This window comes from Microtus ochrogaster, linkage group LG2 (assembly GCF_000317375.1).
Source record: "Microtus ochrogaster isolate Prairie Vole_2 linkage group LG2, MicOch1.0, whole genome shotgun sequence".
Taxonomy (NCBI): Eukaryota; Metazoa; Chordata; class Mammalia; order Rodentia; family Cricetidae; genus Microtus; species Microtus ochrogaster.
In genome coordinates, this window is record NC_022028.1 from 50,499,786 (window position 1) to 50,517,939 (window position 18,154).

Genomic DNA, 18,154 nt, shown 5'->3' on the forward strand with positions numbered 1-18,154 from the left:
CCAGGAGGGAGAGTGCACTGGTCCTCTGGGGGGTGGGAGAGGGACGGTGGCCAGGAGGGAGAGTGCACTGGTCCTCTGGGGGGTGGGAGAGGGACGGTGACCAGGAGAGTGGAATGGTACAAGCTCAGAGACGCCACCCTGAAGACTTCTCAGCCATGGAGATTGGAGGTCTGAGGTCAAGGTACCAGCAGAGTTGGGCTCCCTGGCTGACTGGTGGCATCTCCCTGTTAGTGTCTGTGTCTTAGACTGGATTAAGGGGAGATCCCATTGGCTTCAGCCTTGAAAGGCCTGCCTATAATATAGCCACATTTTTTTTCATACACTGGCATGACCACATATGGATTTTGAGGGGGCAGAATGCATCCTGTGACAGGCCATGGTGAAGAGTCAGGTCTTTATTCTTAAGATAATTATTATAATACGGTGAGTTGATAATAGGAAATTGAGTGGATTCTTATAAGCCTGTGAGTTCTTCATTCACCTCTGTGACCTATTTTATAGTGACAGGGTTCCCCCCCCCCACTGTTTTACTCCTTTATTCTTGTGGATGTGCCCGTGTAGACACGTACTGTGGGGCACGTGTGGAGGCCAGAGCACAACTTGCTGGAGCTGGGTTCTCTCCTTCTACCGTGTAGGTGCCAGGTATCAAACCCAGGTGGTCAGGTTTGGCAGCAAGTGCCTTTACCATGGAGTTACCTTGCCAGCTGGTCACGGGTAGCAATTTATCTTCCCATTTTACTGAGGAAGAAACAATCTTGAGTTTGAGACACTTAGCAAGCAGTGGAGCTGGGCGGGGACGGGGGAGCCCGGCCAGGGGCCTTTGGAGTCTGTGCTTGGCACTGCAGGAAGATGGCAAGAGGCCAGAGGGTGGTTGTTGGGAGAGGGCCTTAGGACCTTCTACTGAGAAGCCAGCTGAGCGTGGCTGGTGAGTCACGTGATCAGCCAGTACACTGCCAACTCTGATCGTTATGAGTATTTCTTCCTTTGACACTTAAGCTCTGGCCTCAATTTATCTTGGTGGGCAATTAGACCCTCAGCGGACCCTCTCGCCCTGACATCTGCACACACGGAAACCCAATGAGACTGGAGAGCGCAGAGGAGGCTTCTAGAAGGAGATGGGCCCGAGCAGGACCTCAGAGTAGATGGGAACTCTGCAAAGACCACAGATTGATTTTGCAGAGTCTTTTGTGCAAAGCTGTGGCAAACTAAGAACCCACCAGACCCTTCCTCAGAACTCGCTGTCTGGGCAGGGGAGCTAGCGCCGTTAGGAGAAGGGAGAGGGCAGGGAAAATGCTGCAACTCTTGCTTAGGAGGCCAAGGAGGGGTCTGTAAAGGGGACACAGGCAAAGGAAGGCCAGGCTACCTAGGAAGCCAGAGAAGGCTTTCTGCAGGAGGTGTGTTCCACATGATTCTTGGACTAGCAGAGCGCTAGGTGAAGACATAAACCCAGAAGGGGTACAACAACAACAAAAAAAAAAAAAAAAGAAAGAAAGAAAGAAAGAAAGAAAGAAAGAAAGAAAGAAAAGAACAAAGAAAAGAACATGGGGGGGGGGCTGCCCAGTGTAGGAGAAGCTGTGTCTCGGGTAGATGAGCAGATTCCTCATAAAGTGAGTTACACAGCTGGGACACTGGGGCACAGATGGGAGCTGAGGCTGGAGGTCATGGGAGGCCAGAGTCGCCTGAGTATAGAGCTTTAACCTCAGCACCCGCTGAGAGGGGGAACTCTATCCTGGGGGAGCTCGGAAGTGTCTGACCTAGGGAAGCAGCCTAGGGCTGGTTCTGCTTTGGGCTCACGGGTCCAATGCCTGCAGCACAGAAGCCTTGTAAATGCCTCTGGGAACAATTTAAACCTAGAGGGGGATGGAAAATGAACAAACTGGCTCCAAAATACCAAGAGAAAGCTGTAAAATGGAAGCCAATAGATGTACAGATGTTGGCAGGGCACAACTTATATAAACCAGACAACTGGCCCTTCGCCTGGTTTGTATAGTCATTTACGAATAATTGCTTTATAGTTAATTATATTTAATGTTCAATACTTGACATTTAATGATAAACCGTTTGATGTGGGTTAAGACCAAGGGAGGTCTTCTCAGAGCCCTCCATTTGGCAGTGTGTTGGGGTGGAGTGGGTTTGACTGTGAACGACAGAACTCTGATAGTGATTTCAGCGCTAGGCTGTGGCTCAGCTGCGATGCCACTGGCTTAGCATGCAGAAGGCTCCAGCCTGCGCGCCCTTCTGAAACCAAGTGTGCTTATTACTTTGGAAGGAGGGCTACAGGATGTTGGAAGTCGAGGGTAGAGTTAAGGTGGTGTGCTAATACGGTAGGCAAGAAAAGCTGGAGGGATGGTTCAGTGGTTGAGGGCACTTGGAGAGGACAAGAATTTGGCTCCCAGCCTCTGCGTGCTTTGGAAATCTAGGGTGGCTCACAACCCTCTGTAACTCCTGTTCCCGGGGATCCAGTGCCCTCTTCTGGCCTCCCTAGGCAATGTGTGCATGTGTGCATACACATGCTTACACACATAAATACACACAAACATAAATCTCTAAGAAATGCTCAAGGGCCAGGAGTAATGCTGGGAAGGAAGAGGTGGAAGGCGCTTGAGAGTCTGAAGCAGGAGGGTGAGTTCAAAGCTAACTTCAGCTACATAACAAGTTCAAGGCCAGCTTGGGTGGACTAAAGGAGATCCTTTCTCACCCTCCAACATGTGCAAGAAGAAAAAGAAAAATAGGACACCCCTGTGTGACTGTTAGGGAAGTAGACTTACTTAGGCTGACTTTAGGGCTCTTTCTGAGCTGGGAGAGCCTGAGGTGGAGAGGACTGGGGAAGGCCAGTCACTGAGCTGTGATCCGAGCATTCTCAGGGACCGTGGCACCCACGGGCTGGATAAGGGGGAAAAGCAGAGCCCCACTTTCGGGACCAGGGATCCCTAACTACATCCACCTCTCTCACCCTCCTCCAGTGCCGCCCACCATCAGTGTGCCCAAGGGCCGCTCGGTGGTGACCGTGCGCGAGGGCTCTCCTGCCGAACTCCAGTGTGAAGTGCGGGGCAAGCCCCGGCCGCCAGTGCTGTGGTCTCGCGTAGACAAAGAGGTCGTCCTGCTGCCCTCAGGGCTGGCCCTGGAAGAGACTCCGGATGGGAAGCTGCGACTGGAGCGCGTGAGCCGTGACATGAGCGGCACCTACCGCTGCCAGACAGCTCGCTACAATGGCTTCAACGTACGATCCCGGGAGGCTCAGGTGCAGCTGACAGTGCACTGTGAGTCCCCTCCCCAGACACCCAGCCTAGGCCACTCCCACCCCTCCACTTACTGCTTGCACACCTGAAAACTGACGATTCCTCTACCGAGGCACAGAAAAGCTATAATTTGCCTCAGTTTGTACAGCAAGCCTTGAATTTGAACTAGGTCTAGCGATAGTGCTCTAAGTTTCGTGGCTGTGCGGTCTTTCGTTACGTGTTGGTCGAGGGCATGAAAAGAGCACAACCAGAGGCCCAGTCTGGGAAGCATGGGTGGAGGGAACCGCCGGCATTCTGAGCTTGGCTGTTGTATGAATGAGTTACGAGTGTGTATAGGCCCCGAGATCCTCTTAGGCCAGGGTCACGGGACTGGGGGACAAATAAGCCACCTCCTCCACGGTCCTACTGACCGCAGCCCTGGTTCCCAGTCCCACCAGAGGTGGAGCCCAGTTCCCAGGACGTGCGCCAGGCCCTGGGCCGGCCGGTGCTCCTGCGCTGCACGCTCCTGCGTGGCAGCCCCCAACGCATCGCCTCGGCCGTGTGGCGCTTCAAAGGACAGCTGCTGCCCCCTCCACCTGTTGTCCCCGCCGCCACCGAGGCCACCGATCACGCCGAGCTGCGCCTGGACGCCCTGACCCGTGACAGCAGCGGCAGCTACGAGTGTAGCGTCTCCAACGACGTGGGCTCAGCCACCTGCCTCTTCCAGGTCTCCGGTGAGCGTCCGGTTGGCCCCACCCCGCTTTCCCGCCCACGCCCCCCTGGAGCCAGGCTCCACCCGCTGTGGCCCTGCCACTCCTAGCTGGGCTTCCCTTTCAGTTCTGCTTCTGCCGTCTTAGGCGTTCATCTTCCAAGACCTGCCCATACCAGGTGTAGACCCCGCCCCGCAGAGCCCAGATCCAATCCTTGACCTCTTCTCGAAGGCCCGCCCCCTCAAGATCACGCCCCTCCTGAGGGTTCGGTCCCTTTCTTTGGCTTCCTACAGCCACGTCCCTTTCAAGCCAGTCTCTGCAAACGACCATGGTAGATTTAGACCCCTTCAGCCTCATCCATCCCAGTGCTTCTGTCCCTCCGACCCCGCTCACACTCAAGACTCGGGCCCGGTCCCATCTCAGCCTCTAGCTCTTCCTCTAAGGTTCTTGGCCCCATGGTCCTTGCTTGACCTCAGAGGCTGCGGATGGGGGAAACCATTGGTTATCCCGCTTGTAGCTTGAAGGGTAGAAGATGCTCCTAAAAAGCTGGGGAATGTCGGGGTGAGGCTTGGCTGGCCCAACACAATCCTCCCCAGCCCTAGCCCTCCTTCCCCTCCCTCCCCCCCCCCAAGTTACCACCCTAGAGGTACAGGCTGTGGGTGCTCAGACATCCTTCTCAGCCTCTCCTTTGCATTAGGCCTCTCCCCCATGAGCCCACAGGGCTGCTGATGGGCCAGGATGGAGGGGACAGCATGGTGGGGATTGCTGAGAGAGCCTAGGGTAATAGACACGCTGCCAGGGTGACCAGTGGCCTCTCATTCTCCTCTCCATTTTGAGAGCCACTTTCCTGCCCGATCTGGTGGCAGTGAGCCTGGGAGACCTGTTTCCCTATTGGTTGGCACCCCCAGATTTCTCAATAGCCCCTCCAAGGCACTGGGTGGCCCCTTTAATTCTTGAACCACTTAACCCTCTCCATAGCAGGGCTAGAGATGCAGGTCACTGGCCACCTCCCAGGCCCCTCCCCACACACTCAGCTTTGCCAGCCAGAGGCCCCTGTGACATTTCCCACCTCCTTCCCTTTCCCTGTTCCCCCATTTCCCCTGTCTCCCGACCTTTTGACCTCCACCCACCATTTCTTCTTTCTTCCCTCGCTGTATGCCTGACCCTCGTCTTTACCGATCTTTCTGTTTCTTCCTTGGCCCTTCCTTGATATTCTCACCAACAACCCCTCTTGGGATTTACAATCACCCTTCCTTTCCCACCTCACCTGCATCCTCCCCATCCCCTCTCCTCCCAACGCCAACTCTCCTCACGACACCCCTTTCTCTTTGTCGCCCCCACCTCTGACCACCCCCTTCCCACGGCTCCTCTTCCCATCTCTCTCCCACCTCCATCCTCCACGGCCCCGTGCCCCCTCCCTGCCCTCTCAGCCAAAGCCTACAGCCCGGAGTTTTACTTCGACACCCCCAACCCCACCCGCAGCCACAAGCTGTCCAAGAACTACTCCTACGTGCTACAGTGGACGCAGAGGGAGCCAGACGCTGTGGACCCGGTGCTCAACTACAGACTCAGCATCCGCCAGGTGCGCCAGGGGCGTGAGGCATGGCCAGTGGGGTGCGGTTATCGTGGCGGATCCTGGAAACAGAGATGGGAGGGGTTCCTGGACACAGCCCTCCTGTCTAGGCAACTTCTCTGAAGCAGAGCAAGAGTGTGGATGTAGCAGCCAGAGCTGGGAGCCTCTGAGCACACTGTGTCCTCCGTACTGTCCCTGGGCACAGCTGAGAGCCACACACAAGAAGGCTGGTTGCAGGACAAGGTCACCATGGCTCCTAGAGTGAGCATCTCCTCTGGTACCCAGGGCTGAGATCAGGAGCTCCGCGGGGACAGCGCCCCGTACGCCTGGCTGCTCTCACACCTGCCTGATCCAGTCTATGTGGTCCTGCCCTGCCCAAGCGGCAGTAATGGGAGGGGAATTCTTGTGTATTCTTGGGGACAGGGCCTGGGGACAGGAGCAGAGCGTGAAAAGAGTTTAGTAAGATTACAGCTCTTCTGGCCTTCATTTGCTTATCTGTGAAGTGGGGGTAGTGTGACTATTTCATCTCAGAGCATTGTTGTTTTGAGTATTAGATGACGAATGATGCCTAAGCACTTTATAGTGCCCAGGACACACTAATTGTCCCTTACCTGTTGCTATTATATATTATATAAGGGTTATATATCCTTGTTAACATGGTGACAGCCCTGGGAGGGGGCCTGGAACAGCAAATTGCCCCATCTCAAAGATGGGGAAGCCGAGGGCCGATGTCCCAGACTTTTCCTCTTTCTGCTCCCCTGAAGCATTCCAGGGTCTGGGTTGTCCCTTCAGGGGAGACTATGGCCTGCTGGGCATCTAGGAACTCTCCTGTATCCACAGTTGAACCAGCACAATGCCATGGTCAAGGCCATCCCTGTGCGGCGCGTGGAGAAGGGGCAGCTGCTGGAGTACATCCTGACTGATCTTCGTGTGCCCCACAGCTATGAGATCCGCCTCACACCCTACACCACCTTCGGGGCTGGTGACATGGCTTCCCGAATCATCCACTACACAGAGCGTAGGTGATGGTGGCGGCAGCAGCTCTGGCAGTAGCAGGTGGGGTGGGCCCATTAAATATACCCCTCCTAGATCGCCCTTGAACTTGAACTTGGGTCACCCCATTGTGCAGGCTTACCATGTCATTACAGACCAGGCCTACTGGGCCCCGGTCCTGGCTCTGAAGACCCTTCCCCTTGACTCCCCAGCCTGGGCACGCTTTGCACAGCCATGCACCTCAGTTCTGACTTGGTTTCCTTGCTTGCTTTTTCAGCCATCAACTCGCCCAACCTATCAGGTAAAATCCCAGTCCTTAACTTCCCCTGTTAGGGACATAGAGGCTCTCCTGTTGGGATATGGGGACCTGGAGAGGATACTCAGAGAGAAAAATAGCTGCTTCCAGTGTTTCCATGGAGAAGAGCCAGCAGCAGAGGATGGGGCTGGAGATGCTTCTCAATCAGAGTTTACTCTGGGCTCAAAGACTGCACATTGGCGAAGGGCACTGACTGCCAAACGGATGGAAAAGTCGGGCTGTCCTAATTTCATCTGTTCCTGCAATAAAAACCCCTAAACAAAAAGCAACTTGGGGAAGACAGGGAGCAGGGGGCTAGTCTGCGATGCCGAGCTCCTGGGAGGGACCTCTGTGCAGAACTCACAGGTTGTCTGAATCTGTAGCGGAGCATCGTTATTTCTTTATTTTCCCGGCTTCTGACAGAAATTTAACAGGCTCCTTAATGATGAGCGTAGACAACAAACCCCTGCAGAATAATCAGTACCTGTTACTTTATCATCCGCGGATACCCAGTGTTTCCGCGTCGCCTTACAGTTGTTGCAGACATCTGTAAATGTCACTTTCAGTCATTAGTATTACAGAACCACGGTAGTTATTAGACCTAGCTAGATCTTGTGATCTAATTATATAATAAAGAGGGCCTGTTATTATATAGCGGATTACAAGAATATTTTGACAACTGTGTTTCAATATAATTGATTTCCTTTGAAGTCCCTGCGCATTTTATTGTATGTGTCTAGAATCATTATTCTGGAAGGCAGTCTTAAACTAGAAGACGGTGGCAGAAAGTCCTGTTCCTGAATAAATTTGTTCTGGACCCCACTGCCTGATCTCTCTGGCCCTGAAGCCCTGGACCCATTACTTAGATTATTTAAAGGTGGCTTAGGGATGTTAAGGGGAGGGCAGGATAGACAGGGGCTAAGGCTGAGTCTCTTTGTCCCATCCCTATGCAGACAACACCTGCCACTTTGAGGATGAGAAGATCTGTGGTTACACTCAGGACCTGACAGACAACTTTGACTGGACGCGGCAGAATGCTCTTACCCAGAACCCCAAGCGCTCTCCCAATACCGGTCCACCTACTGACATCAGTGGCACCCCTGAAGGTGAGGACATGGTCTGTTGTATGGAATAGAGCATGGTCTCTGGAGGGAGTCTAGGCCTATGGACTCCCAAGAATGGAAGGAGACACATACAATCCTCGGGGACCCTCCGAGGGAGACAGAGCTGTGGCCTGGTTGAAGGTCAGAAAGGAAGAAACTGTCCGCAGAGCTTGGCACTGCTGAGCTCTGAGCAGAGTTCTGCAAGGTTGGGTGAGGAGCCTCGGTGGGGATGGACTTCAGCAACTTGCGGTAGCTCTGAAGACCAAGCAGGGAGGAAATCAGCTGTAAGAGGCGGGGTGGCTGGGGAGAGGTTGCTAGTGCACCCCCCACTTCCACTGCAGGCTATTACATGTTCATCGAGACATCCAGGCCCCGGGAGCTGGGGGATCGTGCAAGGTTGGTGAGTCCCCTGTACAACGCCAGCGCCAAGTTCTACTGTGTCTCTTTCTTCTACCACATGTACGGGAAACACATCGGTGAGTTGGAGACCGTGATATTTACTGTGTGAGCTGTCTGGGGAAGATGAGGGAGCCACAGAAGGTTCGGGACTTCCCAAGGAGGCCTAAGCTTCTCAAGTCGGCTAACCTGGGAGTCGGGGTGGGGGACTGTGGGCAAGTAGAACTGAGGATGGAGAATACAGGTTAGCTGTTTTGGTTGTGCATCGGCTGCTTGCCAAGTACCGGGATCCATATAATTCAGAGAGGTTAAACGTTTCCTCAAGACCACATTGCTCAGTGACGTGGGTCTGATTTCCCTGAAATCTTAAAACACAACATTGGAAAGGTGTTTCCTCCTGAGCTGTTGAGGAGAAGTGCTGCTTCCTAAGTGTGATGTAAGGCCCACCAGATGGGGAGAGAGGGCTGGGGGAAGCATCACTTTTCAGTCCTGAGCTCCCCAGCACGGCTGCTGCTGCCATAGCTTCTGCCGGGTACCAGCATCCGTCCCTCTGTTGAGGGAGAAGGACAAGTCTCTGTTCCTCAGCCAAGGGGACAGGCAAATCCGACTGCTAATGGCATCTGATAGGAGTTAGTGACCACTGTGGTAGTGGAAGGACAGCAAATGACGAGGAAAACAGGGTCTGTCTGGAGGCTGGGCTTGGAGACTGCTGAGAAGGTGAAGGCTGTTTAATGAGCTGTTTGTGCTGGGTGTGGCTGTGCATGCTCTTGATCCCAGCCCTGGGAGGTTGAGGCAAGGGTCAGTTTGAGGCCTGGCCTACAGAGCCAGCCAAGCCAAGCAAGCCAGGACTACATAGTAAGACCCTGTCTTAAATATTTTTTTTTAAACCTACGGAAGAGCTAATGTATTTTACAGGGACTGACGATTGTAAAGGGTGCAGTAAGTACCTCCTGCTCTTCTTGGTCCTGCCGCCACTACAGAAGGCAGTAGGCTGTACACGGAGCCTCTCTCCTGACTGTTTTATACTCTGTTTTTACACTCACCGCTTCCCTCTGGGCCATCCATCATCCTGGCACTCCTTCCTTATCGGTCCCTTGCATGCCCCCTCCCCGCTGCGTAGCAGAGGGGTGGCTTGAAGGTTCACCCTGGAGAAGTTTCCACATAGCGGGAGGAGGGTCATGCCAAATGGACCCTCCAGGACGGGGTGAGATGGAGGATTCTGCACTTGTGGAACCCTGCCCCTACCCATCTCCTCAGACCAGCACTGTGGCAGGGTCTGGACTCTGTGAGAGGTTCCCCTGGGGTGAGGAAGATGGCTGATCCTGGCTGTTCGCCCTTGGTTCCATTTAGCTTCAGAGAAGTCCATTCATTCTGGTGTCCCTAGTCTTAGTGGTGAGCCACCTCACTCCCAGGCAGATGCAGATGGTGGGTCACTGTCAGCGTGGAGTGGTCCAAGGCATCCAGGTGTTGTGGGGGGGGGGGCACAGAGGGTATAAGCCTGGCGGATTAGAGAGACGGAAGCCTGAGGGGACAGGCTCTGTGACCACAGACCTTGCTCCGGGCTTCCCAGGAGTGGAGCAAACACCAGGCAGCTTTGAGGCCAGCTAAGGGTGACCTGTGGGTCAGGAGTGAGCTATTTGAGAGGTTGAACACATCCAGCCCACGGACAGAACTATCCAACTGTGAGAGACTCTATTCCAGATCATGTTCCTCCTCTGCCCAGGACCCTCTGACCCTTCCTGTCACCATCTTCAGGTCTCCCATCACCTGGCACAGCTCTAACCCCTCTCTGGCCTTATTTGCTGCCGCCTGACGCTGGCACCCATCCCTTGCTTGAATCGTCCAGACACATTCCTGCCTCTGAGGGCTTTGCTCAGAACCATCCCTGACCTGGAATGTTATTTTCTCCTTCACTCGGGTCTCCTGGGGCAATCCTTCACTACCCTGCCCAACACAGCTGCCCTTCCTGTTCGTCGAATTGCTTTTGGTTTTGCCTGTTTGTTTGCAAGCACATGTGTGTGCACCTGTGTGCGGAGTCAGAGATCGACCTTGGGCATTGCTTCTCTCTCAAGTTCCACCTGATTTTGCTTTTTGTTTTGTTTTGAGGTTGAGTCTTTTAATGTAGCCCTGGCTGGCCTTGAGCTCACTGTATAGACCAGGCTGGCCTCGAACTCACAGCAATCTACCTTTCTTTGCTTTCTGTTTACTGGGGTTAAAGGCGTGCGCCAGAATACCCTGCCAACCTTAATTTTTTGAAAAAGGGTCTATCGCTGACCCTGGAGCTCACTGATTCCACTAAAGAGATGGCGTCACAGTTAAATTAGTGGCTGTGCTTGAAGAACACCCTGGGTTCAATTCCTGACACCCACATGATGACTCAGAGTGGTCGGAGACCCCTGTTTGGGGGCATTTGAAACCCTGTTCTTACTCTGTTGGGAGACGCATGTGCGGTGCACATGCATGTATGCAGGTCAGCACTAATACCCACAAAATAAAAATGAATCAATCTTTTGAAAAGATTGTTTTTGAGACAGGGTTTTATGTAGCCCAAGCTAAACTCAAAATTGTTCTGCAGTTGATGGTTTGTAAGGATCCTGAAAAACATTGGCTCTGGGCCTGCTGAAGCCAGGGTAGCCATTTCCTGTTCTGCTGGTACAAGCAGCCATCCTCTTAGGGGCCCATGCCTAAGGGCTGAGGTCTTGTCAGCCTCGAGAGCCTTTAGCATGTCCCCCAGGTCTAGCTTTGCTATGTAGCCCCCACCCCCACCCCCACACTCACTGTGCCTGGCAGCTTTGGGTACCAGCTGTCCCTAAACTTTGTGTCTCATCAGCTCTCCTTGGTCCCAGCCAACTCTTTTCATCCAAGGCAGGTAACATTTGGTGACTCTCCCCGCAGTGTGGGGAGGGAGGTGTCGGTCTCTCTGGCATCACAGATGGTTCAGCTTTGTGAGCAACGCAACGGAAATGCCAGCCACCAGGTGCTTCTGAAGATGGATTTCCCTTTCCTGCAGAGCCAGGTCTCTTGTGCCATGGGAGTGGTCGAGAAGGGCTGAAAGAGACGTCCAGGGGGCACTGATGGTGCCTGTGTGGCCTTCAGGACGCTGCAACCGCTGCTGTCCGAGTGCCCCCAGCACTCCTGGGCTGGCAGATCCCCAAGGCTCTAACAGATGGGTCAGCACCCCAGCTAGCTCTGAATCTCACCATAGCCATGCAGTCCTCGTTTATGTCTAAATAAACTCATTCTGTGTTGCAGTGTTGTGTTTTCACTTTGTCCTAGCATTAGTCTTAGGGAGAGCGTGGCTCAGAAGGCTACGTTTACCCAGTGTGTAAGACATCCAAATAAGGAGCTGGGGAGATGGCTCAGTGGGTAAAGTATTCGCTGCTCAAGCATGAGGACCTGAGTTCAAATCTGCAGCACCCATGAGAAAGCTGAGCGGTGGTGTACAACTGTAATCTGATGGGACTGGGGAGGTGGGGGGTAAGACAGGCAAATCCCAGAGGCTTGCTACCAACCCAGCTGTCAATCAGTGAGCTCCAGGGTCAGGGTACAAAAAGATGCTAGGAAGACGCCTAATGTTGACCTCTGGCCTGCACATACACACACATGCACACGCACACGCATACACACACACACACACACACACAAACAAACAAAATAAATCTCTCTATGTATATAATTTTTAAAACTATACAATAAGTGAAAAATAGTAAGTCCCTTTCTTCACCCCAGTAACCATGTCCCGTCTAGGTGTGCACTTGTGCTCTGAGAATCTTGTCTAGGATGAGGTGAGGCGGGGTGCCTGTTCTGGGATGGTTTCCCTCCTGGATGGGGATGGCAGTGTGTGTACATGCACATGTGTGTGTGTGTACATGCACGTGTGTGTGTGCATGTGCGCACGCATGTGCACATATACACTCCAGGCCTGATTCATTGATTACATGGAAGAGAAAGGAAAAAAGGAAGGAACTCTGCAGGCTGGTCTGGGCACAGGAACAGGCTCCATTATGCAGGGTAGCGCTGTGGGCATTGGTGAGGGAGGGAGAGGCTGGCTTAGGGGAGACAAGGAAGCCAGGATGTCATTGCCAACCTCACCATGCTCTCTCTTCTCCTGCCACAGGCTCTCTCAACCTTCTGGTGCGGTCCAGGAACAAAGGCGCTCTAGATACACATGCCTGGTCCCTCAGTGGCAACAAGGGCAATGTGTGGCAGCAGGCCCATGTGCCCATCAACCCCAGTGGGCCCTTCCAGGTGAGTGGCTTGGCGAAGGTCCCGTGCAGGTTCCTGGGGGGTTAAGACAGGGGATGGGGACTTCCAGGTAGCCTGAGGTGGAGGGGTGGGGAAGCTCTGCTGCCAGGCCCAACTTCCCCAACCCTTCCCCCACTCTCTGACCCCACCCCAGATTATTTTTGAGGGGGTTCGAGGCTCGGGCTACCTGGGGGATATTGCCATAGATGATGTCACTCTGAAGAAGGGAGAGTGCCCCCGGAGACAGATGGATCCCAATAAAGGTATGTGACTTGAAGTGGGTTGGGGATGGGGGGCGGGGGCTGCTAGGGAGGGGTTTAGGGTGCCTGGGTGACAGGAACGTTCATGAGTGCCCACTTGGGCACCACACTGAGTCAGGCTGTGAGGAAAATGGAGAACTGACAGGGGCTGCCGGCCCTGCCTCCCCTAAGCTTGCTGACTTGTCTGTAGTCTGTACCCACGGCCCAGGTGTCTCCTGTGGACTGAGCAGGACAGAAAGCAGCAATAGCAGGCTTCGCTTATTGCTCCTGGCAGCTCCCCAGGATAGCAAATACTATTAGACCCATTTTGTAGGTAAAAAACTGAGACCCACTGAGGTCAAGTCCTTTGTTCTGTGTCTTAGTGAGCATGAACAGCAGCATGCTGAGTTAACCCCCGTGAGTGTGTCTATGGGAACTGTGTGAACTCCAACCTTCAGTCTTCCTTCACCCCCTGAAGGGAAGAAGCAGAACCATGAGGCCTCTCATGGTCTAGCCCTCTGTCCCTCCCTGCCCCTGCTGGAACTAACCGGAGCTCTGGCCTGGTTCTTCTCTGTCTTGTGTCACAGTGGTGGTAATGCCAGGCAACGGAGCCCCCGGCCTGCCCAGCCTGCAGCTTTGGAGACCCCTGGCTATCTTCCTCTTGGCATTGCAGAGATGATGAGAGCTGTCTGGCCCCCACCTCACCCCGCCCTGGCACACCAAAGTGTCCACATCGTACCAAAGACTGACCCCTGCCAGCCGGGGTGCCCAGGGGCGGGGCCGGCCTGCCAGGGAGGGGGCCTTCATTGGCGACAAGGATGAGCAGAGAACACGGACAGTTGCCTGGCCAGGCTCTGATGGTTGTTCAACACACGCACACACTCACACACTCACGCTCAGACACACAGATATATTAAAGCACAAGTTTTTAGCCAACCTGCCAGCACCTTCTTTACTATGGAGACAAGGGACTTAGCCGAAAGACGTCCGACACCTCCAAGGACCTCGGTGCGACACTGGCCTCATCCTGGCTGTACTACACTGTTTCTGACCTTGCCCCATCCCCCGATTCAAGGCCAAACTCCAGCCCAGAGCCTTGGCAGAGGGGGCCAGGTGTGGGCCATCAGGCTTGTGTGTCTGGAGGTCACAAGGCTCACAGGCAGGCCAGGCGGGATTCTGTGAGCTCTCTGTCCCTCGTTCTGCACCTGCTGCAGGCAACTGTCCCCAGAGTATGGCCACAGGCTGGATGGTTGAGGCACCGGTCAACTCAGATCCCCTTGCCTGTCCCTGAGATGTCATATTCCCCTCCCCACTGTGCCCACTTGGAAGGGACCCCACCACAGGACTTAGGGGGTGGGCAGTGTGAGGACGGCTCCCCCATCCTTCCCCAGTTCAGATGGTCCCAGCTTGGGACTTCAGGGGAAGCTGGTGATACAAAAAGTGTCCATGTCAGTTTCCCGGGTGGGGCTTGGCTTTGAGAGGAATAGAGTCTCCTTCTGTGAGTCCATGTTCCCACAGAGAACAGTGAACTCATAAACAGAGTGGGGCCCCCGTTTCTTAGGTATATAGTCTCCCGGGGGGTAGATCTGGAAGGAGGGGTCCGCAGAGAGGACAGAACACTGTCCAGTCAGCTGTGGAGCAAGGGGGTGATGGATGGAGGTAGCTGCGTCTCCTTGTTCCCTGTGAGCTGGGAAGAGCACTTTGTCCTTGGAACTTGAAATTGATGGGATAGGATCTAGAACTTTCCTCTTTGGTTCCCTTTACCCCTTACCCAGTTTCCATGGGAGAGAGGAGTCCTAGCCCCTTCTGCAATGAGTCTATGTACCCGTGCATGTGTGTCTGTGTCCAAGTGTGTCTGTATGCGTGTCTCTGCGTGTGTAAGAGTGCGTGTGCCCATCCGTGTCTGTGTAGCACTGTGCACAACTCTGGACAGGCGTGTACAGGAATATGAGGCTGGGCTCAAGCCCAGTTTCTGTGGGTGACTGACAGTATGCATTTTCCATCTTAATGACGCGGTGTGTTTGTGGGTGCTGGCCCTATTTGCAATCTCAGACTGCCTGCTCCAGCCTAAATCTTGCATCTCCTGTGGTGACAAAGGACATAGAGACGACCCTATTGAAGGCTAGCCCCTTGCCTGGAGGCACAGCACAGGGCTCTTCCTTGTGCATTCTGGGGGGACAGTTGCAGAGAAGAGGCTGGAAACCCCCGCCCCTGCCTCCCAGCAGCACCGTGGCACCAGGACGCACACTGAGGATCAGGACCCTTGCTGCCCAGCCCCCAACTCCACCTGGCCTGTGTCCCCGCCATCAGCATCATCATGGCTGATGGGTTGCCAGGCCAGGCTACAGCTGTACCTTCTGGTACCCGAGCAGCGTGTCTACCTTCCTGGTCCCTTCGAGGCCTCTGTCTGAAGTGAGTTGCTCTGGCTTCCAGAACACGCTTCCATGGCATCTGCCTGGTATTGCTCCTTAACTGTCCCATCTGTGCGGAGTCTGTTGCCCCTATCTAGACTGTGAGCCCCTCCCCCTCTGAGCCCCTCCTCCATTCTTGCTGGTATAAGGGAGACTAGGGTGGAAACCAGGTGGAATGGATCCCACAAACCAGTGGTCCCTGGCCCTGGCTTTAGAACTGACCTCCAAGGTCTTTTAAAAGTACAAGTGCTTGGGCCTCAGCCCAGGGGTAGGGGTGTGATTCAATGGTGTCGGAATGCAGCCTGGCATTAGGAACATTGAGAAGTATCTTAGCATAACCTGAGACGGGAAGCTCGGATCGTCTCAACTCCAGGGCCATCCTGGAGAACAGCTCCACTCCTTCCTCCTTGAGGTTCCCACCCCACCCTAAGCCTGCTCCCCCACATCTACCCATTGTCCTGACTGCTCTATATCTCAGAGCTGGGACACATGAATGCGTAGTATGCATTCCCATATTCCAGAATCTTCCCTATGGTGAGAGCAGCCATGTCAGAGGGTGTGTGGCCTGAGATTACAAAGCCTGTCTGCTAAGAAACCTACCCTCTTGTGCAAGTGGGTAAGGCTGGGGTGTGCACATCTGTGTGAGCCGTGGCATGCAGGGCTTGTGGTGTCAGGTGTGTGTGTGTGTTGGAAGTGCTCAGGTGTACTCAAGGCTGAGTGCCGAAGTGTAACTGTAGGGCAGGAGCTTTGTGCACGTGGTGCCTGTGAGTCTGCTTTCCTGTATGTCCTATGGGTCAGTGTTGGGATAGGTGGCCTGTGACCACCCCGGGAGACCAGGCTGACGGGATCTAGCTTATCTCTTCAGTGGCAGACTCACCCTCTGCGTTGAGGGAACTGAGGGAAGTTGTGGCCTTACACAAGGATCCCAGAGTCATTTCTCAGGGGTTTGGGGCCCTTTTACCCCAGCCCCTGCAGATTAGTGTCTGGGGGAGAAAGGGATAAGGGACTGAATAGCAACCCATGGGGAGTCTCAGCTTGACCACCCTGCCCCTGGGACCACACCACAGGCAAGCTCCCGGGGATGCGATACGCCATTCATCTGAAGACCAAGCCTGCTCCTCCTGGCACATTCCTCCCCTCGGTCCTTTCTCGTTCACTCTCTTTCTCCTGTTCTCTGAGAGTACCTGTTCAGGATAGCAGAGCCAGGGTGAGCCTCAGACAAGCCGGTCTTTCATGGCACAAATGCAGAAGCTGGAACAGAGAGGGCAGGGATGGCACAAGCCTTGGAAGCCTAGTGCTACAGCCCTGGGGGCATCGTCCCACTGGCCTCTGCTCCTGGGAACCTCTTACCTGACTGACTAGCTACAGGCCACTGAGCGGAACGGACCCTTTTCTGGGTGCCTTCAGTGCTGCTGGGCCTGTCACACATGCGACAGGTGTTGTGAGGATTTTTGAAGCGAGAAACCATCTCCCTGTCCTGTTCTGGCCTCTTCTCCCAGGCCATAGTCACTCCCAGCCCGTGGACAGCACGGGTACCACATGGAAGCTGTCATTCTCTGTCAACATTGGCTGCAGCCAGTGCTCCTCCCACAGGCTCCAGACAGAGGAGACTCTGTTTCCCCACTGCCCGCTGCTGTCAGCACAGGAGGCTGGGCTGGCAGCCAAGGCTGGCAGATGCCAGTGTCCTCATCTTCCTGATGTCCTCCCCAGGACCAGGAAGGCTGCGGAGGACGTGCAGTATCCTTGGGTTTTCCTCTGCTTGGACAGCTCCATGGGGCAGGAAGGGTGGGTTTCCAGGGAACAGGCTAAGAGTGTGAAGCATGAACCTGTACTAGAGAGTTCCTATGGGGTATTGGCTGAGCTTAGATTTTGGCTGCATTCTGTCCTGTCAGTGCTGTGTGTGTGTGTGCATGTGTGTGTGTGTATGTGTACATGTGCGTGCATGCACGTGTGTGTGTATCTGTGTGTGTCTGTGTGTGTATGGGCAGAAGGACCACTCTTTTCTGGAGATCTCTTGACCTTTAGCACTGGAAGGGATCTTAGAGGCATCTCACCTGGTGTGCCCATTGTACAGGTGAGAAAACTGAGGTTCAGAGAGAAGGCACCTGCCCATCCCCATCCCTCTCCCTTCCATGTGTGGCCTGCCTTCATTGCCCAGGGACCCTCTTAGAAATGCTCTCCCACTCCTAGCCGCTTCCTGCCCTCTACCCAGACACCTCATCTCCCCCATCTCAGCCCAGTTGGACAGGACGTGGAATGCCCTAGGACACCCCCAAGCACCACCACCCGTTCCTGCTCATCAAGTCCTTATCCCCAGCCCATAAGGGACAGGAAAGAGAGGACTGTTCCAGCCCTGGGGCCTCACAGATGCGAGGAAAGTCAGCCCTTCCTCAGATTCCTAGGTCCACGTCTGCCCCGCCCGTCCTGCCACTGAGGTAAAAGCACAACAGGAGACCCCCCCATTCACGGGTGACATGCCTTGGGGTCGTCTTTGGTCTCACGACCCTGCCTCACCCCTTTGCCTTGCTCTCTGTCTCCACTCAGCCTCTGTTCCCCGTCGCTCATCTTTCTCTCTTCCACAAACCCCAAAATGTAACCTCTAGTTGCGGCCGCGATTGTTTCAATCAATAAAAACGCAGTGTTCTAGAACTCAGGGCCAGCCTGCGTGTGTTGGGCTTCAGGGAGGGAGAGCAAGGGGATGGGATGGGCAGGGGCAGTCTTTCCTCTCTTTGCCACCTATCACTGTGCCCTAGACAGAGGACACAGTGTGTTGTCTGCCCACAGCGAATCCTTATTCTGGTCATTTGCTGCAGAGACAAACACTGCATCCAACTAGTGGGAGAGACAGACACGGAGCTCAGACCGTCACCAGAAAGTGTATCATGGAAGCAGAAGGCTGTCAAAGAGTTTGGGTTTGGGGCTTCAGGGAAGACACACCTTTCTAAAAGAAGTATTTGGTTAAGTGTGGAAC

The 18,154-nt window shown here is 54.3% G+C and overlaps 1 protein-coding gene across 2 annotated transcripts in view; it reads left to right on the forward strand.

The window, feature by feature from the left end:
- The window catches only part of Mdga1 (MAM domain containing glycosylphosphatidylinositol anchor 1), a 56,561-nt gene extending 38,737 nt beyond the window's left edge, over positions 1–17,824 (forward strand). Inside the window, exons 8-17 of one of the 2 annotated variants that reach the window (XM_005360317.2) lie at positions 2,964–3,260; positions 3,668–3,952; positions 5,359–5,510; positions 6,342–6,519; positions 6,772–6,795; positions 7,743–7,895; positions 8,234–8,368; positions 12,406–12,536; positions 12,688–12,796; positions 13,360–17,824. In XM_005360317.2, coding sequence (XP_005360374.1) covers positions 2,964–3,260; positions 3,668–3,952; positions 5,359–5,510; positions 6,342–6,519; positions 6,772–6,795; positions 7,743–7,895; positions 8,234–8,368; positions 12,406–12,536; positions 12,688–12,796; positions 13,360–13,451 — 1,556 coding nt within the window. In that variant the 3' untranslated portion in view covers positions 13,452–17,824. The remainder of the gene's footprint in view (positions 1–2,963; positions 3,261–3,667; positions 3,953–5,358; positions 5,511–6,341; positions 6,520–6,771; positions 6,796–7,742; positions 7,896–8,233; positions 8,369–12,405; positions 12,537–12,687; positions 12,797–13,359) is intronic. The other variant, XM_026785518.1, reaches the window with a different exon arrangement.
- Positions 17,825–18,154: the final 330 nt, after the last annotated feature.